Source organism: Ahaetulla prasina, chromosome 4 (genome assembly GCF_028640845.1).
Source record: "Ahaetulla prasina isolate Xishuangbanna chromosome 4, ASM2864084v1, whole genome shotgun sequence".
NCBI classification, from domain to species: domain Eukaryota; kingdom Metazoa; phylum Chordata; class Lepidosauria; order Squamata; family Colubridae; genus Ahaetulla; species Ahaetulla prasina.
In genome coordinates this window covers 150,262,497-150,282,052 of record NC_080542.1, presented here as the reverse complement: position 1 = coordinate 150,282,052, position 19,556 = coordinate 150,262,497, and the positions used below count along the sequence as shown (strand labels likewise).

Below are 19,556 nucleotides of genomic sequence, written 5' to 3'. Positions count from 1 at the left end.
TGGGGAAGGCGAAGCCGGCGTGGACCAACCTCACTGATTCTTATTGCGCCTGCGCAGATTGTCTCCTTTGACCGGAGCCTACATGGACTACCCTGACTCTTATTACGCTTGCGCGGGCCGCTTAGTAGAGCAGAGTAGTGTGGTCCCGCCTTGCAGACTCTTATTGCGCCTGCGTGGGTCGCCTCCCGAGGGCGGAGCCAGCGTGGACTAGCCTCAGAGACTCTTATTGCGCCTGTAGAGGTCGCCTCCCGAGGGCGGAGGCGCGCCTTAACGACTCTCATTGCGCCTACGCGGGCAGCCTCTCGGACGCGTAGCCGATAGGGTCTTCGCCCTGCGCCTGCGCAGAGGGCGGAGCCGCCGCCGCCTCCACGCTCAGCGCCTGCGCGGCTGTTTGTTCCCGCGCGGGCTCAACCACGCCCCCTCCTCTCCGCGCGGGGCATTGTGGGCGGTGGCGACGGTTCTGAGGGTGTGAGGGGAGCCGTTTTCGGTCGCCGCTATGTTGCTGGCCCGGCTGGCTCTGCTGCGGCCGGGCCTGGCCGGGGGCCGCTGCTCCCCCTACGGCCGGCGGCTTCCCCGGCCCGAGGCGGCCATGAAGGGCCCCTCGCCGGCCCAGGGCGTTGCCAGGTAACCGCAACGGGGGTCAGGCCGTCTCGCGGGGCATGCCGGGAGTCGTAGTCCCTCCTCTTGCTCCTCTCCTATTGGCTCCGGCCAGGCTTGGCTTTCCCGCTCTGGGCCGCGGTGAAAGAGCAGCTGGGAGGGAAAGTCACTTTCGCCCGCCAAGGGGGGAGGTGAGCCAGCAAAGCCGGCCAGGACTGGCATGGCGCATGCGCGCTGTGTGGTTTTCAACCCAGTGGGGATTCCCCCTCCCCCCTCCGAGTTTTCCTTGGAATTCGGTGCTTGGAAAAGCCCCCAATTTTTTGTTTATCTGCTTGCCCGTCTGGTGTGAAACAGCTCAATAGGTCAGAATAGAACCGGAAGGGACCCTAGAGGTCATCTAATCCAGCCCCCTGCGCCAGCAGGAGACCCTCACAGAATCACAGAGGGACAAGACGCGGAAGGGACCTCGGAAATCATCTAGTCCCGCCCAGTACTCGAGCGCGCAAAATGTTCAGTAAACCATGATTACACAGTGACAGGCCATGCCAATATCTTCAATCATGGTTGCTGAACATTCCCTTAAACCGCCCAGAGTCTCAAATGAGTCTCAAAGCGTGCTTAGTGAGTAAGGGGTGAGACAAGATGACCTCCAAGGTCCTTTCTGTGATTCTACAATTCTGTAAGGGTCTCCTGCTGGAGCAGGGGGTTGGGCTAGAAGACCTCCAAGATCCCTTCCAACTCTTGTCAGTCCTAGGTCACACTTCTAGACTAGGGTGGTGCTTGTTTTCAAGTAAGACAGAGAAGACACTGAGCTAATGCTGCACTTTGGAGATTAGCCTACTTAAATCAACAATCTCTGAGCTGGGTGTTTCCTTGGAAACGTTTCATGACCCAGCTAGGGAACATCATCAGTGCTAGAAGAAGTTGGATTTGCAAGGAGAAGCAGGAGGATTGTGGGGTCCTTGATGCTCCCTGAGCTGTGTGGTTGTCTTGCAGACCTCTCATTGCCCTACTAGGGAACGTCGTCAGTGTTGGAAGGGAGAGGGGTTTACAAAGAGGAGGAGAAGGAACACTGTGGGCTCCTTGGTGCTCCCTGAGCTTTGTTGTTCTCTTGCAGACGTTTCATTCCCCAAACTGGGCAACATTATCTTCCTGTTCCTTTTCTTCCTCTTCCTCCCACCTCCCTACTTTCCAGACTGATTCTGTTTCCTAGTTTGGTCATGAAACGTCAGCAAGAAAACCCACTAACTTCAAAGAGCATCAAGGACATCCTGGTCTTTTTCCTCCCTACTCCTCTTCCTCCTCCTTCCCCCCCCCCTTTCTAGCACTGATGTTGTTCCCTACTTAAGTCATGAAATGTCTGCAAGAAAACCATCCTGCTCAGAAAGCACTAAGGACCCCACCTTCCTTCTCCTCCTCCTCCTCTCCCTTCCAGCACTGATGATGTTACCTATCTAGGTCATGAAATGTCAGCACAATCCTTCTCTTGAAACCCCACAGTACTTCTTTTCCTCTGCCGCCTTCTTAATTTGGGTCACGAAACAACAAAGAAAGAAAACCAGAAAACTCCACACCAAGGACCCCTCTGGGTAGAATGCTTTGACTCCTTCAGAGAGAGAGGCTCTTGCTACCTCTTACCTGCCCCCATTGTGGATTGAGGGTGGGAAGCTTGGTTTGGGGGGTATCCCTGGGCGAGTGGGATGCCCAGGAACCAGAGGGTGGGCAGGCAGGCAGGCAGGCATCCCTTGCAAGCCATCTCTCTTGAGACTGGCAGGCTGTGCCCGTCCTTTTTCACAACTTGTGTATGTGATTGTGTGTGTCTTCCCTTTCTCCTTCTCGCAGGCACTCGGGAAGCCATGCCAGGCAGTCCTGCTTCCGCCGGGTTCCCCGCAGTGCCCCCAAGCTCTCCCCGGCCGTCCTGTTGGTCTTGCCTCGCCACCTGGTCCCGCTGGGCCGGATGGCAGCCTTGTGGGCGGGGCCGGCTTTGGTGGGGCTGGGGGCTGGCTTCAGCAAGAGGGTCTTCTGTCAAGAAGCGCCCAAAGTGGAAACGATCTGCATGCCTGGGGAAAAAGAGCCGGATTTCAACTGGGCCATGTTTTGGAAATTCTTGCGCCCTCAGCTACTGGCAGTGACGGCGGCCATCGTGGTGAGGGTCTTTGCCCCGTGGTTAAGAGCGGGGGGTGGGGGATGGAGGCAAGCCAGCATAGCCTGTCACTCAGAAGGACTCTTAGGTGGGAAGGAAATTCAATTAGAATAGAGTTGGACAGGATCTTAGAGGAGAAGGAAGGAAGGGGAAAGAAAGACGATGGAAAGAATGGGAGAGGAAAGGAAAGGAGAAAGAAGGAAGGAAGGAGAGAAGAAAATGGAAGGAAGGGGAAAAGGAAGGAGAAAAGGAATGTGGGAAGGAAGAGAGAAGAAAGGAAGATTGAAAGAAGAAGGAAAGAGAAAGGAATGGAAGAAGTAAAGGGGGAGAAAAAAGGAAGATGAAAAGAATGAGAGAAGGAAGGTAGGAGAAGAAGGAATTGAAGGAATGAGAGAAGGAAGGAGGGAGGAAGGGAGGAGAAAGAAGGACGATGGGAAAAAATGGGAGAAGAACAGAAAGGAAGGGTTAGGGTTAGAAAGAAGGAAGATGGAAGGAATGGGAGAATGAAGGCAGGAAAGAAGACCAAGGAGCATAAGTGCTGCTGCACACTGCCAGCTCCCCTTCCAGCAATCCTCCTGAACCTCTGGTGGCTCAGTAGACTAAGTCTGTCTGTTATTAACACAGCTGCTTGCAATTACTGCAAGTCCCACCAGGCCCAAGGTTGACTCAGCCTTCCATCCTTTATAAGGTAGGTAAAATGAGGACCCAGATTGTTGGGGGCAATAAAAGTTGACTTTGTATATAATATACAAATGGATGAAGATTATTGCTTAACACAATGTAAGCCGCCCTGAGTCTTCGGAGAAGGGCGGGATATAAATGCAAATTAAAAAAAAAAAAAAGAACCCCACAAGTTTCTCTAAACCCCCGGTGGTGCGTTTTTCCAAGTCTTTCTGTTTCCTGCCCTCCAGTTTGCTTTCGGGGCAGCCATGCTCAACATCCACATCCCGTTGCTGCTGGGCCAGATGGTGAACGTGGTGGCCAAGCACATGCGGGTGGGTGATTACCTGCGCATGGTGCGGGAGCCGGCTCTGCGCCTGCTGACCATCTACGGCCTTCAGGTGATCTTCCTCCTCCTTTTCATCCCTGGGCCGGATTCTATTTTGGTCTAAATCCCCCAAAATCTACCCCACCCCATCAGTGCACAACTCCGGATGGCGACACATAACTTTTTTTTTTTTTGTGGCCTCAGGGTGCGTTAACCTTTGGGTACATCCTGTTGCTGTCCTGGATCGGGGAGAAAGTAGCCGGCAGTATGCGGAAGCAGCTCTTCTCGTCCTTCCTCCGGTAACGGCCGTGGAAATGGGTGGCCAGGTCCAAAGGGGACTGTACATTGAATCAGAATCTGGAAGGGACTTTGGAGGCTTAGTCCAACCTCTTGGACTAGCTTGAGCAGGAAGCCCTGATGGAATCATAGAATAATGGCAGGATCCTTGGAGGCCTTCTAGTCCAACCCCCTGCTTGAGCAGGAGACCCTTACGGAATGATAGAAGGATAGAGTTAGAAGGGACCTTGGAGGTCATTTGGTCCAATCCCTGCTTGAGCAGGAGACCCTGTCAGAACCACAGAGTTGGAAGGGACCTTGGAGGCCCTGTAACCCTGGTTCTCTCCTTCCCCAAGAGAAGATATAGCCTTCTTTGATGCCAATCAGACGGGGCATCTGGTGAATCGCCTGACCGCCGACATCCAGGAATTCAAATCTTCCTTCAAGCTGGTCATCTCTCAGGTTTGGCTCATGGGGGGGGGAGGGCAGAAGGGTCAGGAGGGGTGGGGGCAATCCCGCTGTGATTTAAGGCCCTCTCACACAAACAGGCTTGGGGAGGTTCCCTTCCCTCTAACAGAGCGTCTCTTTTCATGCCGTTGTCTCTCTCTCCACATACCCCCCCCCCCCCAACCTTGCAGGGTCTCCGCAGCCTCACTCAAACCGTGGGCTGTTTCGTTTCTCTTTACCTGATTTCCCCTAAGCTGACTGGGCTGCTTGTGGTGGTGATGCCCTTCTTGGTGGGCATCGGGACCTTTCTCGGCACCTCCCTTCGGAGGCTCTCCCGCAAAGCCCAAGAACAGGTAGGGAATGAGCGTGACCTTCAAGCCATTCAACTGAATGAGCTTCAACTCCCACAATTCCCCAGCCAGAAATATTTTCAAGATATATTTTGTTCACTGCATACCTACCATCTACTAAGAGTTTCCCTATCAATAATATGACGTTATTATGTTAACTTGTGATCTCGTCCGTTCTGTTTCGACACAACCCTCACTTTTCCTACTCCTCCTTTTGGTTAAGTTCTGCATATACAGGTAGTCCTCGACTTAAACCCCACTTTTCTGTTGTTAAGTCAGACGTTTGTGAAGTGAGTCTTGGCCCATTTTACAAACTTTGTTGCTACAATGATTAAGGGAATCCCTGCTGCTGTGAAGTTAGTAATGCGATTGGTTAAGTGAATCTGGCTTCTTTGTCATCAGAGATGCCACAAAAGGGGATCACATGACGCCAGGACACGGCGACTGTTGTAAATATTAGCCAGTTGCCAAGCATCCGAATTCTGATCACAGGGATGGTGCAAAAGTCGTGTGAAAAAAATGGTCCTAAGGCACATTTTTCGGGACCGTCTCATAACTTTGAGTGGTCACTAAATGAACTGTTATAAATCGAGAACTACCTATATTTTTGTCGTAGCTGTGTTCTCTCTGGCTGTAGCCAATTCCCACGCTCAAGCCAGTCACCAAGTGATCTTCCTTCCTTCTTCGCAGGTGTCTAAGGCCACAGCTGTGGCAGACGAGGCCCTGGCGAACGTCCGGACGGTGCGGGCCTTTGCCATGGAACCCAAAGAGGTCCAGTGAGTACCGCAAAGGAGATCCCTCCATGCTCCGCTCTCTCTAAGGACCCTTTTAAGACTTTTAACTTTAAGACTTGTGGATTTCAACTCCCAGAATTCCCCAGCCAGCAATTTTTTTCACTCTGTTGAAGTCAAGATATATTACATTTACTGCATACCACAATCTATTAATGAAGTTTCCCTATCAAAAAATGTGATATATTATGTTCACTGCACACCCACCATCTACTAATAAAGTTACCCTATCAACAAATGCAGTTAAGTACCATATTTTTTAGAGTTTAAGACGCACCTTTCCCCCCCAAAAAAGAGGGTGAAAATCTGGATGCATCTTATACTCCGAATGTAGTCCCGCCCAGCTTTTCAAATGGAGGTTTCAGAGACTGAAAAAAGCATCAAAAACAAAGCTTCAGAAAAGAAGCCCCCAAACAGAGCTTCAGAGGCTTTTTTTCTGAAGCTCTGTTTTGGAGGCTTTCAGAGGCAGAAAAAAAAGCAAGGCACAGAGCTCACAACCAAGGAATCTGTTGCTAAAATTCACCTCTGGGAACAGGTGATTGGGGGTATTCCGGGAGGCTGATCCACCTGCCAATCACCTTTTTTCTTATTTTCCTCCCCCAAAAATAAGGTGCATCTTCTACTCCGAAAAATGTGGTAGTCTATCTACATTTGTTCTTGTCCTTGTCCTATCCATTCTGGTAAACCCTTGCTGGCTGGGGAATTCTGGGAATTGAAGTCCACAGATCTTAAACGTTGCCAAAATTGGGCACCCCTGGCACAGGCTGTGCTGTGACCCTGCCAGAGTTTTCAATTTCCCTGTTTTTTTTCCTCGCAGAGAATATGCAACTGAAGTGGACATTTCCTGCCGCCTCAACATGAACCTGGGTCTGGGCATTGCCTTCTTCCAGGGTCTCTCCAACGTGGCCCTGAACAGTGAGTAGAAGCTCCGTTGCGTCGGCTGGGTTGGACGCCTCCCAGGGCACAGTTGGGATGGCATCTAGAATGTTTCGGGATAGACTCTGTGTCCAGCCTGTTTTAGATGAAGGTCTTCTATGTGGGCAGCTATATACAGGTAGTCCTAGACTTACGACCATAACTGAGCCCAACGTTTCTGTTGTTAAGTGAGTTTTGCGACCTTTCTTGCCTCAGTGCTTAAGTGAACTGCTGCAGTTGCTAAGCTAGTAACCTGGTTGATAAGTGAATCTGGCTTCCCCACTGGACCTCACTTGTCAGAAGGTCGCCTGACCTCGAGACACAGCAAAGGTCATAAATATGAACCGGTGGCCAGGCATCTGAATTTTCATTACATGGCCATGGGGATGCTGCAAAGGTTCTAAGTCATTTTTTTCAGTGCTGTTGTAACTTTGAACAGTCACTAAACGAAGTAAGTCAAGGACTATCTCTAAATCAGAGTTCCCCAACCTTTTTGGGTTGGCAGCCTGGAGCAGGGGGAAGGGGGATGATTTAGTGGTAGGGGCCAAGTTCATGTGTATGTGTGCGCATGAACCCCCGCAACATTGGTGTTGAGGCTCACATGAGTGGGGCTGCGCGCACCCATGATGAAGCTAGTGTGTGGCTGTGAGTGCCCAAGACGACACTCGTGCGTGTTGTGCATGCGCAGGGACTACGCACTGGCCAGCCAGTCGTGTGGCACAATGGTGATTAGCCCGGGGCCTGGTAGTGTTTGTTTTGTTTTTTTTTTATAAAAAAAAGTTTTATTTTTACAATCTTATCAAATAATTCATCCAATGTACAGTTATATACAATTAGTCGGGCCTGCCCAGTCACCACCCCCCTTTTTAACCTTCTTCCCTCTTCTACCTTCTTTTACTTTCCAAACCTTCCTCTCCTTCTCTTATCTACCTCCTCTCCTCCCTCCACCCTACACTCTTCTCCCTCTTCTACCCCTCTTCCTTCCTCTTCTCCTCTTTCCTACCTCCTACTCTCTCTTTTTTCCCTCCCCACCGTTCTAAAATGGCAACTGGTCAGACCCGACCCTACTTTAATTATATTTATACGTCTTCAATAATCCCTGTACATTAACCATCACTCCATCACTAACCTCAACCCCCCAATTCCCTTCCCCTTTACCCCCCACCCCCCACCCCGACTTCCCAGAACAAAATGCAGGGTATCAAAACTAACAATCATAATCTAAAATAATTCCTAAATTATAATCTCTAGTCTCTCACGCTTATTCACACTCTCAATTCCCTCTCCTTCAAAAATATATCTAATACAAATTATTTCCTAAATTTACTCATATGCTATTTGATATTTTTTATCTGATACTTATTTTGAATATAATCAATCCACATTTTCCATTCTAAAATATATTTTTCTTGTGTATAGTCTTTCAAGTAAGCAGAGATTTTGCCATTTCTGCCAGATTTGATACTTTAAGAGTCCATTCTTCAATTGTAGGTAATTCTTCTTTCTTCCAATATTGAGCAATCAAAAGTCTTGCGGCTGTTATTAAGTTCAGAATCAATTTAGTCTCTATAGCTGTACAATCCATAATTATTCCTAGTAAAAAGAACTGCGGGTAAACTTAATCTTCTTTTCAAAATATTCTGCATGATCCACCATACTTTAATCCAAAATGCTTTAACTTTTTGCAAGTCCACCATATATGATAATAAGTAGCATCTTCACAATCACATCTCCAGCATTTAGCCTGTACATTAGGATACATACATGACAATTTTTGGGGTCTAAATGCCATCTATAAAACATCTTATAAAATTTTCTCTCATATTTTGCGCTTGTGTAAATTTAACATTCCTCACCCAAATTCTTTCCCAAGTTTCCAACATTATTGGTTGCTGAAAATTTTGTGCCCACTTAATCATACAATCCTTAACCAAATCAGTCTCTGAATCTATTTCTACTAATACATTATACAACCTCTTAATATGCTGTTGACCTTGATCTCTCATTTGTTTTAACAAATTATCCTCAATTTGCTTAACACCTATTTTTGATCTAATTTCCATCTAGCTTGTAGTTGTCCATATTGGAACCATGTATAATTTTTCCTTCTTCCCCATCTTTTCTCTAGATTTTAATTGTAACTCCCCTTTTCCATACAAAGAAGTTCTTTATAAGTAACTACCTCCATCTTTTGATATATATTTATATTTTCTATCATGTGTCTCGGTTTGCCCATATTGGAATCTTTCCATCTAATTTGTATTGATATTTCCTCCAAACCCTCAATAATGCATTTCTAATTATATTATTTTTAAATATTTTATCAACTTTCTTATCATATAATAAATAGGCATGCCACCCATATAACAAACCATAACCTTCTATATTCAGAACTCTTTCCTCAGTTAAATTAATCCAATCAGTAATTAATGATAAAACAACTGCTTCATAATACAATTTTAAATTAGGCATTTTAAGACCCCCTTTCCTTATATCCTGCATTACTTTTAATTTTATTCTTGGTTTTTGCCCATCCATACAAATTTACTAATCCCTTTTGCCATTCCTGTAATTTAATATCATTCTTAAACACCGGTATCATTTGAAACAAAAACAAAAACCTGGGCAAAACATTCATTTTTATAGCCGCTATTCTTCCCAGCAAAGATAGTTGTAACTTCTTCCAACTCTCCATTTCTTTCCATACCTTCTGCCACAATACCTCATAATTATTTTTGTATAATTTAACATTTGAAGCTGTAATATATATTCCTAAATATTTAACCTTTTTAACGATTTCAAAACCTGAAGTTCTTTCTAACTCTTCTTTTTGTTGTATATTCATATTTTTAGTTATCATCTTTGTCTTTTGCTGATTCACCTTAAATCCAGATACTTTACCATACTGACCAATTATATCTTTTAAACCAGTTACTGAGTATATTGGTTGAGATACAGTAACAACCAGGTCATCTGCAAAAGCTCTTAATCTATAATCTTGATGTTTAACTCTAATTCCCTTTATTCGATCGGAACCACGTATGTTATTCAGAAGAATTTCTAAAGTTAAAATAAAAAGTAATGGGGACAAGGGACATCCCTGTCTCGTCCCTTTCTCAATTTTAAAAGTTTCTGTTAACCCACCATTTACTATTATTTGTGCTGTTTGCTTCTGATATATTGCTTTAATTGCACAAATAAAATAATCCCCAAATTGCATTTTTTCTATTACTTTAAACAAAAACTGCCAATCCAATCTATCAAAAGCTTTTTCAGCATCCAAAAAAAGGAATGCCGCTGATACTTGGTTGTTTCGCTCCAAATATTCAAGTAAATTTACGATTTGCCTCACATTATATCTCATCTGCCTACCCTTAATAAATCCTGACTGATCATTATGAATTATTTGATTCATCACTGGCATTAATCTATTAGCCAATATCTTGGTAAATATCTTGTAATCAGTATTTAAAAGTGATATAGGCCTATAATTCTCTGCTTTAATACCATCTCGATCTTCCTTCGGTATTAACGAAATAAAGGCTGTCCTCCATGAAGGGGGAACATCTCCTCCCATTTGAATTTTATTAAATAACTCTTTAAGTGGTTCAACCATCTCATTTTGTAAATTTTATAATAAACAGCTGTTAAACCATCTGTTCCTGGTGCTTTACCGATTTTAAGTTGTTTAATTGCTAAGAAAATTTCCTCTGAAGTAATTAATTGATTCAATTCTTCTCTTTGATTTTCTGTAAGCTCACAAATATTTTGTTGTTGTAAATATCTTTCTATCTCTGTATCATCAACCATATCCCTAGAATATAACTTACTATAATACTCTAAAATGCTTTTTAATCAAGTTCTTTTGATAAACTTCCTTACCCTATATTCTATTTATCAATCGCTCGTGATTTCTGTTTTTCCTTATTAAATAGGCAAGCCATCTTCCTGGCTTATTGGCATTATTAAACGATTATGTTTTACATATTGTAAATTAATTGCTACTTGATCTGCCATCAACATATTAAACTGACCTCTCAATATATTTATTGATTCTTTTATTTTACTATTTCCTGGGCTATTTATCAATAATTGTTCTTTCTTTTAATTTCCTCTTCCAGTTCCTTTTTCTTTTCTGCAATTTATTTTTGTATTTAATATTCATTTGTATAAGATTTCCTCTCATATAAGCCTTACTGGAGTCCCAAATCATCTCTATAGATGTCTCTTTTTCATATTCATAATAAAAATTCTTTCATTTGTTTTTACATTCATTTACATTTTGTTCATATTTAAACAAATTCTCATTCAACCTCCATGATCTCCTAGCCTCCTTTTCCGATCAAATTCAATCCAAACTGGACTATGATCAGATAAAGTTCTTGAACAAATCTTCGTCTTCTTCACTCTAGAATACAAATCATTAGTAATCAAAATAAAATCAATCCTCGAAAATGATTGGTGCCTATCAGAAAAGAAGGTAAAATCCCTCTCTTCTGTATTATGTTCTCTCCAAATATCTCTTAATTCCAAGTCCTCCATCATTTCAAAAAGCCTTTGGTAATTTCGCCGGCTTGATATCTTCCTTAAGCTTTTTTTGTCTTTTTGAGTATCCAACACACCATTCCAATCACCCATTAATATATATGATTTATAATCCCAAAATACTATTCTTTTATGTAAAAACTTGAAAAAAATTTCTTGTTGTTGATTCGGAGCATAAACTCCTATTAATAATGTCTTCTTTCCCTCCAACAAGAGTTCAATAGCAATGTATCTTCCTTGCTTATCCACCTCAATTAATTTTGCTGATATATCCTTCTTTATATATATAACTAAACCATTTTTTTTCTCCAAAGAGGAGGCAACAAAATGTACTCCCAGTTTTGAATTTATCAAATATTTCTGGTCTAAAGATCTAATATGTGTTTCTTGTAAACAAGTAATGTCATTTTAAATTGTTTCAAATAATGAAATACTTTCCTTCTCTTCTGGTGAATTCAAACCATTAACATTCCAAGATAATAGTTTAATTGCCATTATCGGCCAAAGGAAACTTTTGGAACACTAGCATAAATCACATTTTGCTTTAGGCCTTGCTCCTCCCACTGTTTCCGTTGTAGTAGTTGCCAGTTGTTGTTGTGCCTTCATCTCTTGTTCCTTGCGTTTAGCAGCAGCTCTTGTCAGCCTTTGTTCTTTTGAATCTGGACCCGTCATAGGTATTTCCAACACTTGTAATAAATCTTCTTCCATCGCAATCTGTTCTTGAACCTGCTTCACTTCTCTTTCCTTCACTTCAGTCTCCTTTCTTCTAACATCCAGTGGAGAAAGACTTCCAACTTTAATGCCTCAACATAAAATTCTCTCGCTTTTCCAACTGTATTGAGGCGATGTACTTTCCTGCATAATATACTATTATACCAGTTGGAATATCCCATCTATATTCAATCTGACGTTTTTAAGTTCATTCACCAGGAAGGCAAATTCCTTTCTAGCCCTTAACATTTTGGTGGAATTTCCTTTAATATTAAAATATCCTGACCAGCAATCTGAATCTTCTCCCCTTATATGAGGCTTGCAAAATCTGATTTCTCACTGTTCTATTTGTAAAATAAATAACAACATCCCTTGGCAACTTTTTTGCCTTGCTATCCAAGAATTCACACGATATATTTTATCAATTTGATAAGCCACATCTGCTGGACGAGCTGCTAATATCTCAGCAAATACTTCAGAAAAATTTCCTTAAATCCTCTTCTTTATTCTCTTTCAGACCACAATTCTTAGAGCAAATTCCATATTTCTGTATTGTATCAAAACTATTTCATCATCTGTTTTTCCATTTTACTTTGAAATTCAGCCATTTTATTATCTAATTTTGAATTATGTTGCTTAATTTCTTCAACCTCCCCTTCCAATAAAATCACATTATTTGCCAAACTTTGTACTGCAATTACAAATCCTTCCTTAACTTCTTTATTTCCCACTTGAATTTCTGATATCTGCTCTTTCATTTCCAACATCTCCTCAGTTATTACTTTAAATTTTTCTTGCATAAAGTCTTTTAAATTCTCTTGTACCGCCTCTAAGTTCAATGTTCTAGTCTCCACTGTATGAGCTGGAGAGGCACCAGCTGAGGAGATTCCAGAGCCCTTTGTTACAGTAGACTTTAATTGTTTGGCTGCCATCTTCTATAAAATTATTTATTTATTTCCAACTTAATATTCAGTTTAAATCTTCTTAACCTCTGGGAAACACAGTCCTTTAAAGCTTTTTTAAAGCAATATTTAAAAAGAAAATCTCTCCTAGATTCTAGGCAGCAAAGAGTTAAAGAGTTAAAGCAGCAAGTAACATGCAAATTACCAACTGCAGACAAACGCTGAAAGTATCACTTTCGCTTTCCACTTGTTAGCTTGTTAACAATTCGCCTCCATTTTCTTGCTGTTTTCAAACTTGTTACAAAGTATCGGGGAATCGGCTTGGCTACTTGCATAAAGTTCTCCCACTTTCGTTCTGTCCGGTATAATCCTTTATTGTCCAAAATAAATCTCGGCGTTTGGTCGTGGTGATTGGTTCCGCCCAAGCAGAAGAATCCTCGGATCTGGAGCTCTTCGGGTTGCTGGAGGGAACTTAACCCTTCAAACCCCTTTTTTCTCAGGGGCTTTAGGGAAATTCAACCTCTGCCCTCAGCTCACCCCCTCCTCTTCTCCCGAAGAGAGGGTTTTTCGAACCGCTGGACAGGGGCCTGGTAGTGTTTTTGTGTGTTTTTTATATGTACACCGCCCTGAGTCCTTAGGGAGATAGGGCGGTATAAAAATACGAATAAATAAATAAATTAAATAAATAAATAGTGGCCCACAGGTTGTGGACTCCTGCTCTAAATGGCTGATGTAAATCAGGGGTCTCCAACCCTGAGAAGCAGCCCAGTACTGGGCCACAGCATGTTCAAAATGGGGTTGTAGAAGACATGGGCAAAGGGTCATGCGTGTGAGATTCTTCTCCAAGAGAAAGCGCTTGCTTTCTCGCCTGAAGCTCCACACAATAGAGTTGTACACGCATGCGCCCTTGCCCGCCGCATATGCGGAATCATCCCCTCCACAAAATCAGAAAGTCATTTTCCTTCCTAGGTATTGTGCTTGGCACCATCTTTGTAGGCGGCTCCCTCATGGCTGGACAAGAGATGACGCCTGGCGACCTCATGTCGTTTTTGGTGTCTTCCCAGACTGTACAACGGTAAGACCGTCCCCGTCCCATCCCGTCTGCTGAGGGTGGACCGGCTGGCCGGCCCTTGAGAGCCATCTACTTCTCTTTCTCCACAGCTCCATGGCCAGCATGACGGTGCTCTTTGGACAGGTAGGTGGGCTGGGGAGGTTTTTGGCCATATTATTCAGGTAGTCCTCAATTTACAACAGTTCACTTAATGACCATTGCAATATCCCGGGGTCAACGACCCTGAAAAAAGTTACTTTTTTCACACGACCATTGCAGCTTTCCCACAGTTGCGCGACTTATCTTCGAAAGCTTGACAACCGGTTCATATTTATGAACGTTGCATTGTCCTGGGGTCTTTTGATCCCCTTTTGCGACCTTAGTCCATGGGCAAGCCCGATTCCCTTAACAACCGTGTGGCCAAGTTAACATCTGAAGCGGTTCATTGAAGAAACGTGGCAAGAAAATTCATTGAAATGGGGCAAAGGTCACTTAAGGAACATCTCTGTAAATCTGGGGCGCTCTTGTGGTCACAAAGCTGAGGACCACCTATACGCACAGTATTTGCTCTGGAGCTGGCGTTTCCCAAAAGGGCCTGGGAACGAGACCCCTCTCTTCACTTCTGTAGGTCTTACGGGGCATGAGTGCCGGGGCTCGCGTGTTTGAGTTCATGAACATGTCACCGGAGACCCCTCTGTGTGAGAGACAAATGCTCACCTGCAGCATGCTGAACGGGCATCTTGAGTTCCGGGATGTGACCTTCAGGTGAGACTCAAAGCCGAAAAGTTCAGGGTGTCAGGAACCTCGACACAGGGGTTGCGAGAGACGATAAAAATATCTTAGGCCAGGGCTCCCAACCTTTGTGGCCCAGCGGTAGAAGGAGGGAGAGAAAATGGTACTGTGCAAGTTGTCGCCGCTAGCACAAATGGCGCTTCATCTGTGGGAGATGAAGCTGTGCCCGCGAGTACCCAACACTCAAATGCGGCTGTCTGTGAGTACCCGCCACTCTCGTAAATGGAGCTCCAGCTCGTGCGAACCAGTTGCGAACAGACCATGGCAGAGAAGGAAGGGGAAGGAAGGAAAGACGAAACGAGATAGAAGGAAGGTGTAAGGAATGGGAGGAGGAAGCAAGGAGAAAGATGGAAGGAATGGGAGAAGAACGGAAGGAAGGAGAAAGAAGGAAGTCTAACCCCCTGCTCAGGCAAAAGATCCTTACAGAATCATAGAATGATAGAGTTGGAAGGGATCTTGGAGATCGTTTAGTCCAACTCCCAGCTCAAGCAATCTTATCAGAATAGAGCTGGAAGGGACCTTGGAGGTTCTTTTAGTCCAGGAGTTCCCAACCTCCAGGACATGGACCGGTTTCCGGGCCCCGGCCTATTTGGAACCGGGCCGCACAAGCTACAAGAGAAGTTGTCCATGGTGCCAGAAAGATTTGGGGTAGGGGGTGGGGTATCGCTGCTTTACCCAGAAACGGGGAGGTGAACCTCTGCTGTCACCCGTAGGCCTGCTAACCTCTTTTTAAATATCTCCTCCCCCCATTCTTAGTTATCCCACCAGGCCAGGGTACAAAGTCCTGGAGAACTTCAGCCTCTCCATCCCCGCTAACAAGACGGTGGCCATCGTGGGACAATCCGGCGGTGGTAAGACTCCCTCCCTCCCTCCCTCCTTTGACTGAGGAGGGGGGCTGGATTCTCAGGGCAGAGGCACCAAATCTTTGGAATTGGCATAGCGGTGAAGGGTACCTTTTTTTAAAAAAAATAAGCGGGACCTCCAGTGCGTGATTCAGTTATTCTTCGTGTGTGTGTGTGTGTGAGGGGAAATGTTCCGATCCCTCCGCTGATTCTTATCCCAATCTCGTTCATTGTCCTCTCTGTGTTTGCTTCCTTTCTTCCCTGGGGTTGATTCCTTTGGTGAGCATGGAGTTGCATTCCGCCCCCCCCCCTGCCCCCCCCATGCAGTGAAAGTGAACTTCCTCCAGCAAATGCAGTGATTGGATGAAAGGATCCATCCTCTTCCTCCTCCTCATCCATCTATCCACCTATCATCTATCTTATCCTTCTATCTATTATTCATCCATCTACCTTCCTACTTACCTATCTAATCATCTCCTCCTCCTCCTCCTCTTCTTTCACATACATCCACCCATCTATTTTCTGCTGCTTCTCCTCCTCTTCCTCCACACATGGGGCCCTTTGGACCAGAGGTGGGATTCAGCCGGTCCTCTCCGATTTGGGTGAACTGTTAGCGGTGACTGTGGGAGGCTCCGCCCACCCACCCAGGTGTAATGCATGAGCACTGCGCATGCACAAAAGACTATGTGCAAACGAGGCATGTGCAAGTGAAGCGAGGGTGCGCACACACGCGTTCACATTTGCGAACCGATAGGGAAGGTAAGTGAATCCCACCTCTGCTTTGGACTATGTCATCTTGTGTCTCTCTCTCTCTCTCTCTCTCTCTCTCTCTCCATCCTCCAGGGAAGTCCACTGTGGCGGCTCTGGTGGAGCGCTTCTACGAACCCACCAAGGGGACCATCTTTCTGGACGGGCGGGATATTTGCACCCTGGATGGTTCCTGGCTCCGAGGAGAAGTCATCGGCTTCATTAACCAGGTACGAAGTCAGGAAGCCCAGAATTGAAAGGAAAAGCAACCAACTCATATTGATAGAATAGAATAGAATAGAATAGAATTTTTATTGGCCAAGTGTGATTGGACACACAAGGAATTTGTCTTGGTGCATATGCTCTCAGTGTACATAAAAGAAAAGATACGTTCATCAAGGTACAGTTGATGACAGTTGCAGTATCACCGGGCTCACGTGATCAAAATTCAGACGCTCGGCAACCGACTCGTATTTACAACGGTCGCAGTGTGCCAGGCTCAGTCAAGCTTCTGTCGAGTAAAGTCAAGGGGGAAGGCCGGTTTGCTTAACAACCGCTAGGCTCATTGAATAAGGGCTGCGATTCACTTCATGGAAGCGTGACTAGGTTCGCGTTGGCGATTCACTTAACTGCCGCGATGAGAAAAACCGTACAATGGAACGATGCTCCGTTAACAAACATCTCATGCAGCGACAGACAGTTGTCCTGGGATCTCTCTGGGATGGAGTTGGGCTGACCCTAACACAAACACACACAAACACACATATGCTTGCCTCCCTTTCAGGAGCCGGTGCTTTTCAGCACCACCATCATGGAGAACATCCGTTTCGGCAAGCCTTGCGCCTCAGATTCTGAGATTTATGCGGCTGCCCGGCTGGCCAACGCCGATGAGTTTATCCGCAGCTTTCCGGACGGATACAACACGACTGTGGGTGAGAGAAGCATCTGCCAGTTCGGGGGGGGGGGGCTTCTTCCCTCCCTCTTTCCCCTCCCTCCTTCACATTTCCTTCCTTCTTTCTCTCCTTTCCGACCCATTTTCTTTCTGACTCATTTTCTTTTCTTCCACCATCCATCCTTCCTTCCCTCCCTCCCTTCATTCCTTCCTCTTCTCCTCCTTCCCATTTCCTTTCATCTTTCCTTCCCTCCCATCCTTTCATCTCTCTTTTCTTCCTTCACACCCATTTCCTCCCTCCCCTTTTCTCTTTCCTCTCCTCTCCCTCTTTCTTCCTTCTTCCTCCATCCCTTCCTCCCCTCCCCTCCCCTCTTTTTCCTTTCCCCTTTGTCCTTTCCTCTCCCCTTTTTACCTAAACCAGACAGGTTTCTTTTTGCAGATCAGTTTTGGAATTTGGGTCCACGTAGACTCTCACGCAAAACCTGGAACTTCCCATCCTGCGATGCCTTGTCCTGTGCAAACACACATCCCGTTCTCATGTCAGCCTCTCCGTCTTTTCCCCCCACCCAGGCGAGCGCGGTGTGACTCTGTCGGCGGGACAGAAGCAGCGGGTGGCCATCGCCCGGGCGCTGATCAAGAATCCCAAAGTCCTCATCCTGGATGAGGCCACCAGCGCCTTGGACGCCGAGTCGGAGCACGTGGTCCAGGAGGCCTTGAACCGGGCTGTGGCTGGCCGCACCGTGCTGGTCATCGCCCACCGGCTCAGCACCGTCAAGGAGGCCTCGCTCATTGTGGTGCTGTCCAAGGGCCGCGTGGCAGAGGTGAGTGCTGAGGCTGGGACTGTGCGCGCTAGAAGAAGCAATACAGCCAGTAATGGACTTTCAATAATTCAGTCCCTACAGCACTTAAGAGAAGAACCCTTTTCCACACTTAACAGCCATCGCAGCATCCCCACGGTCACGTGATCAATATTGACTCGTATTTAGGGTGGTCGCAGCGTCCTCGGTCCCCCCCCCCCCACACACACACTTTTGCGACCTTCAAACCAGCAAAAGTCGAGGGCTTCATAACCGGGGTACCAAGTTAACAATTTCAGAGACTCATTTAACAACAGTGACGAGAAAAGTGGTAAAATGGGGCAAGATTCACTTGACAAATGATGTGTGACCATTTTTCACACTTAACCGTCGTTATGGCATCCCTGTGGTCACATGATTTGCATTTGGATGCTTGTATCTCCTGCTCAAACAGGACCCTTACAGACCCATAAAATTCCAGAGTTGGAGGTGACCTCGGAGGTCCTCTAGTCCAACCTCTTCTTGGAGCAGGAGAAACTATCAGCTGAGCTTTCATGGGTTCCAATTTAAAGTAGAATTAAGTCCTGTCGTCGGTTGCAGCTGAGCACTTTCTCTCTGGCCTCTTTCTTCCCAAATAAAACAGTTTTATAGTGTGGCAGTCCAAAGTTTTCCAGCGTTGCGGTCCGGCAGTGGCAGCTTGCAAGGCGGGGGTGGTGGAGAGAGGGGATGTTTCTGTGTAAGCAACGGGCTTGCACGTGAGCTCACACAGTTCTGTTTGCCCAATCAGGCGCGCACAAAAGGAGCTTCCTGTTGCATAGGCAGCCCGATTTCCAAACAGGCTGTGGCCAGGAGTCGGGGAACTGTTTAGAGGGACACCGAGGCCATCAGTGACACTGTCAGCTCCCCATTCAGTGCAACCAAACAAGAGAAATAAGTCTCGATTGTCGGTGGTGGGAGGATCCAGCTCTCCCCTTCCCCTTCAATTTTGGGCTTGTGAATCCAAGAAATCGTTTGCAAGCTTTTTAAATTCGGCTTCCTAGGACCTGCATGTTTTTTTCCTTTTCCAGGCCGGGACCCATTCAGAGCTCTTACGAAAAGGTGGCATCTATGCAGAGCTTTTCCGCCGGCAAGCCAAGGACATCTGAAGGAGGAGGCCACAGTGGTCAGTTTGCTGGATTTGAAGCGTCTTTCCCCCACTTAGTCCCCCTCTGCCCTCCTCCGCTTGGCCTCCAGCCCTACCCGAGCTGGTTGCTCAGGAAAGGCCCAGAGCCTGTTGCTCTGTTGTCAGTTTCAGAGAACGCGGCTTTCCTCTTTCCCCACGGAGAAAGAAGCTGCGTGCAATTTGACACTTGAGGTGTTTTTTTTTCTCCTCCCCCCAAATACAGCCTTTTTGGGTTTGGACCAGTGGTGTGTCACCTTTGCTTTACGTGTGTGTGTTTGTGTGTGTGTCAAAGTCATGCTTTTAAAGGAACGCCGGCTACAGCAAGGCAGATATATTGGTGGGCAGCAGAGTGCTAAAATTTTGAGGCTGGGGTGGCCGGGCTTCTGATTTCTACCCACCGCATTCAGGAGACTTCAAACCCCCTATACGAGGAATGTCGGTGGGGTTGGCCTGGAAATAGCAGAAGACCGGCCCGTGGTGCCTCTGGCAGCCAAAATGGGGTGTGCAGGTGACCCCTGTCTGGCCCGTTTTTGGCCAGGATGGCCTCCTGAAGCACTTTGCCAGCCAAAACAGGGCGCGGAGAACTACAATGCTGATCCAGCCCTCGA

At 46.0% G+C, this 19,556-nt stretch overlaps 1 protein-coding gene across 1 annotated transcript; it reads left to right on the top strand.

Moving 5' to 3' along the window:
- Nucleotides 1–373: 373 nt before the first annotated feature.
- ABCB8 (ATP binding cassette subfamily B member 8) lies at nt 374–19,192 on the top strand. Its single transcript, XM_058179330.1, has 16 exons — nt 374–624; nt 2,440–2,743; nt 3,652–3,801; nt 3,933–4,027; nt 4,361–4,466; nt 4,643–4,804; nt 5,492–5,577; nt 6,410–6,507; nt 13,635–13,740; nt 13,827–13,860; nt 14,345–14,481; nt 15,265–15,359; nt 16,194–16,327; nt 16,882–17,029; nt 17,560–17,810; nt 18,854–19,192. Exons 1-16 carry the CDS (start codon nt 497–499, stop codon nt 18,929–18,931), a joined length of 2,112 nt encoding a protein of 703 aa, XP_058035313.1. The 5' UTR covers nt 374–496; the 3' UTR covers nt 18,932–19,192.
- Nucleotides 19,193–19,556: the final 364 nt, after the last annotated feature.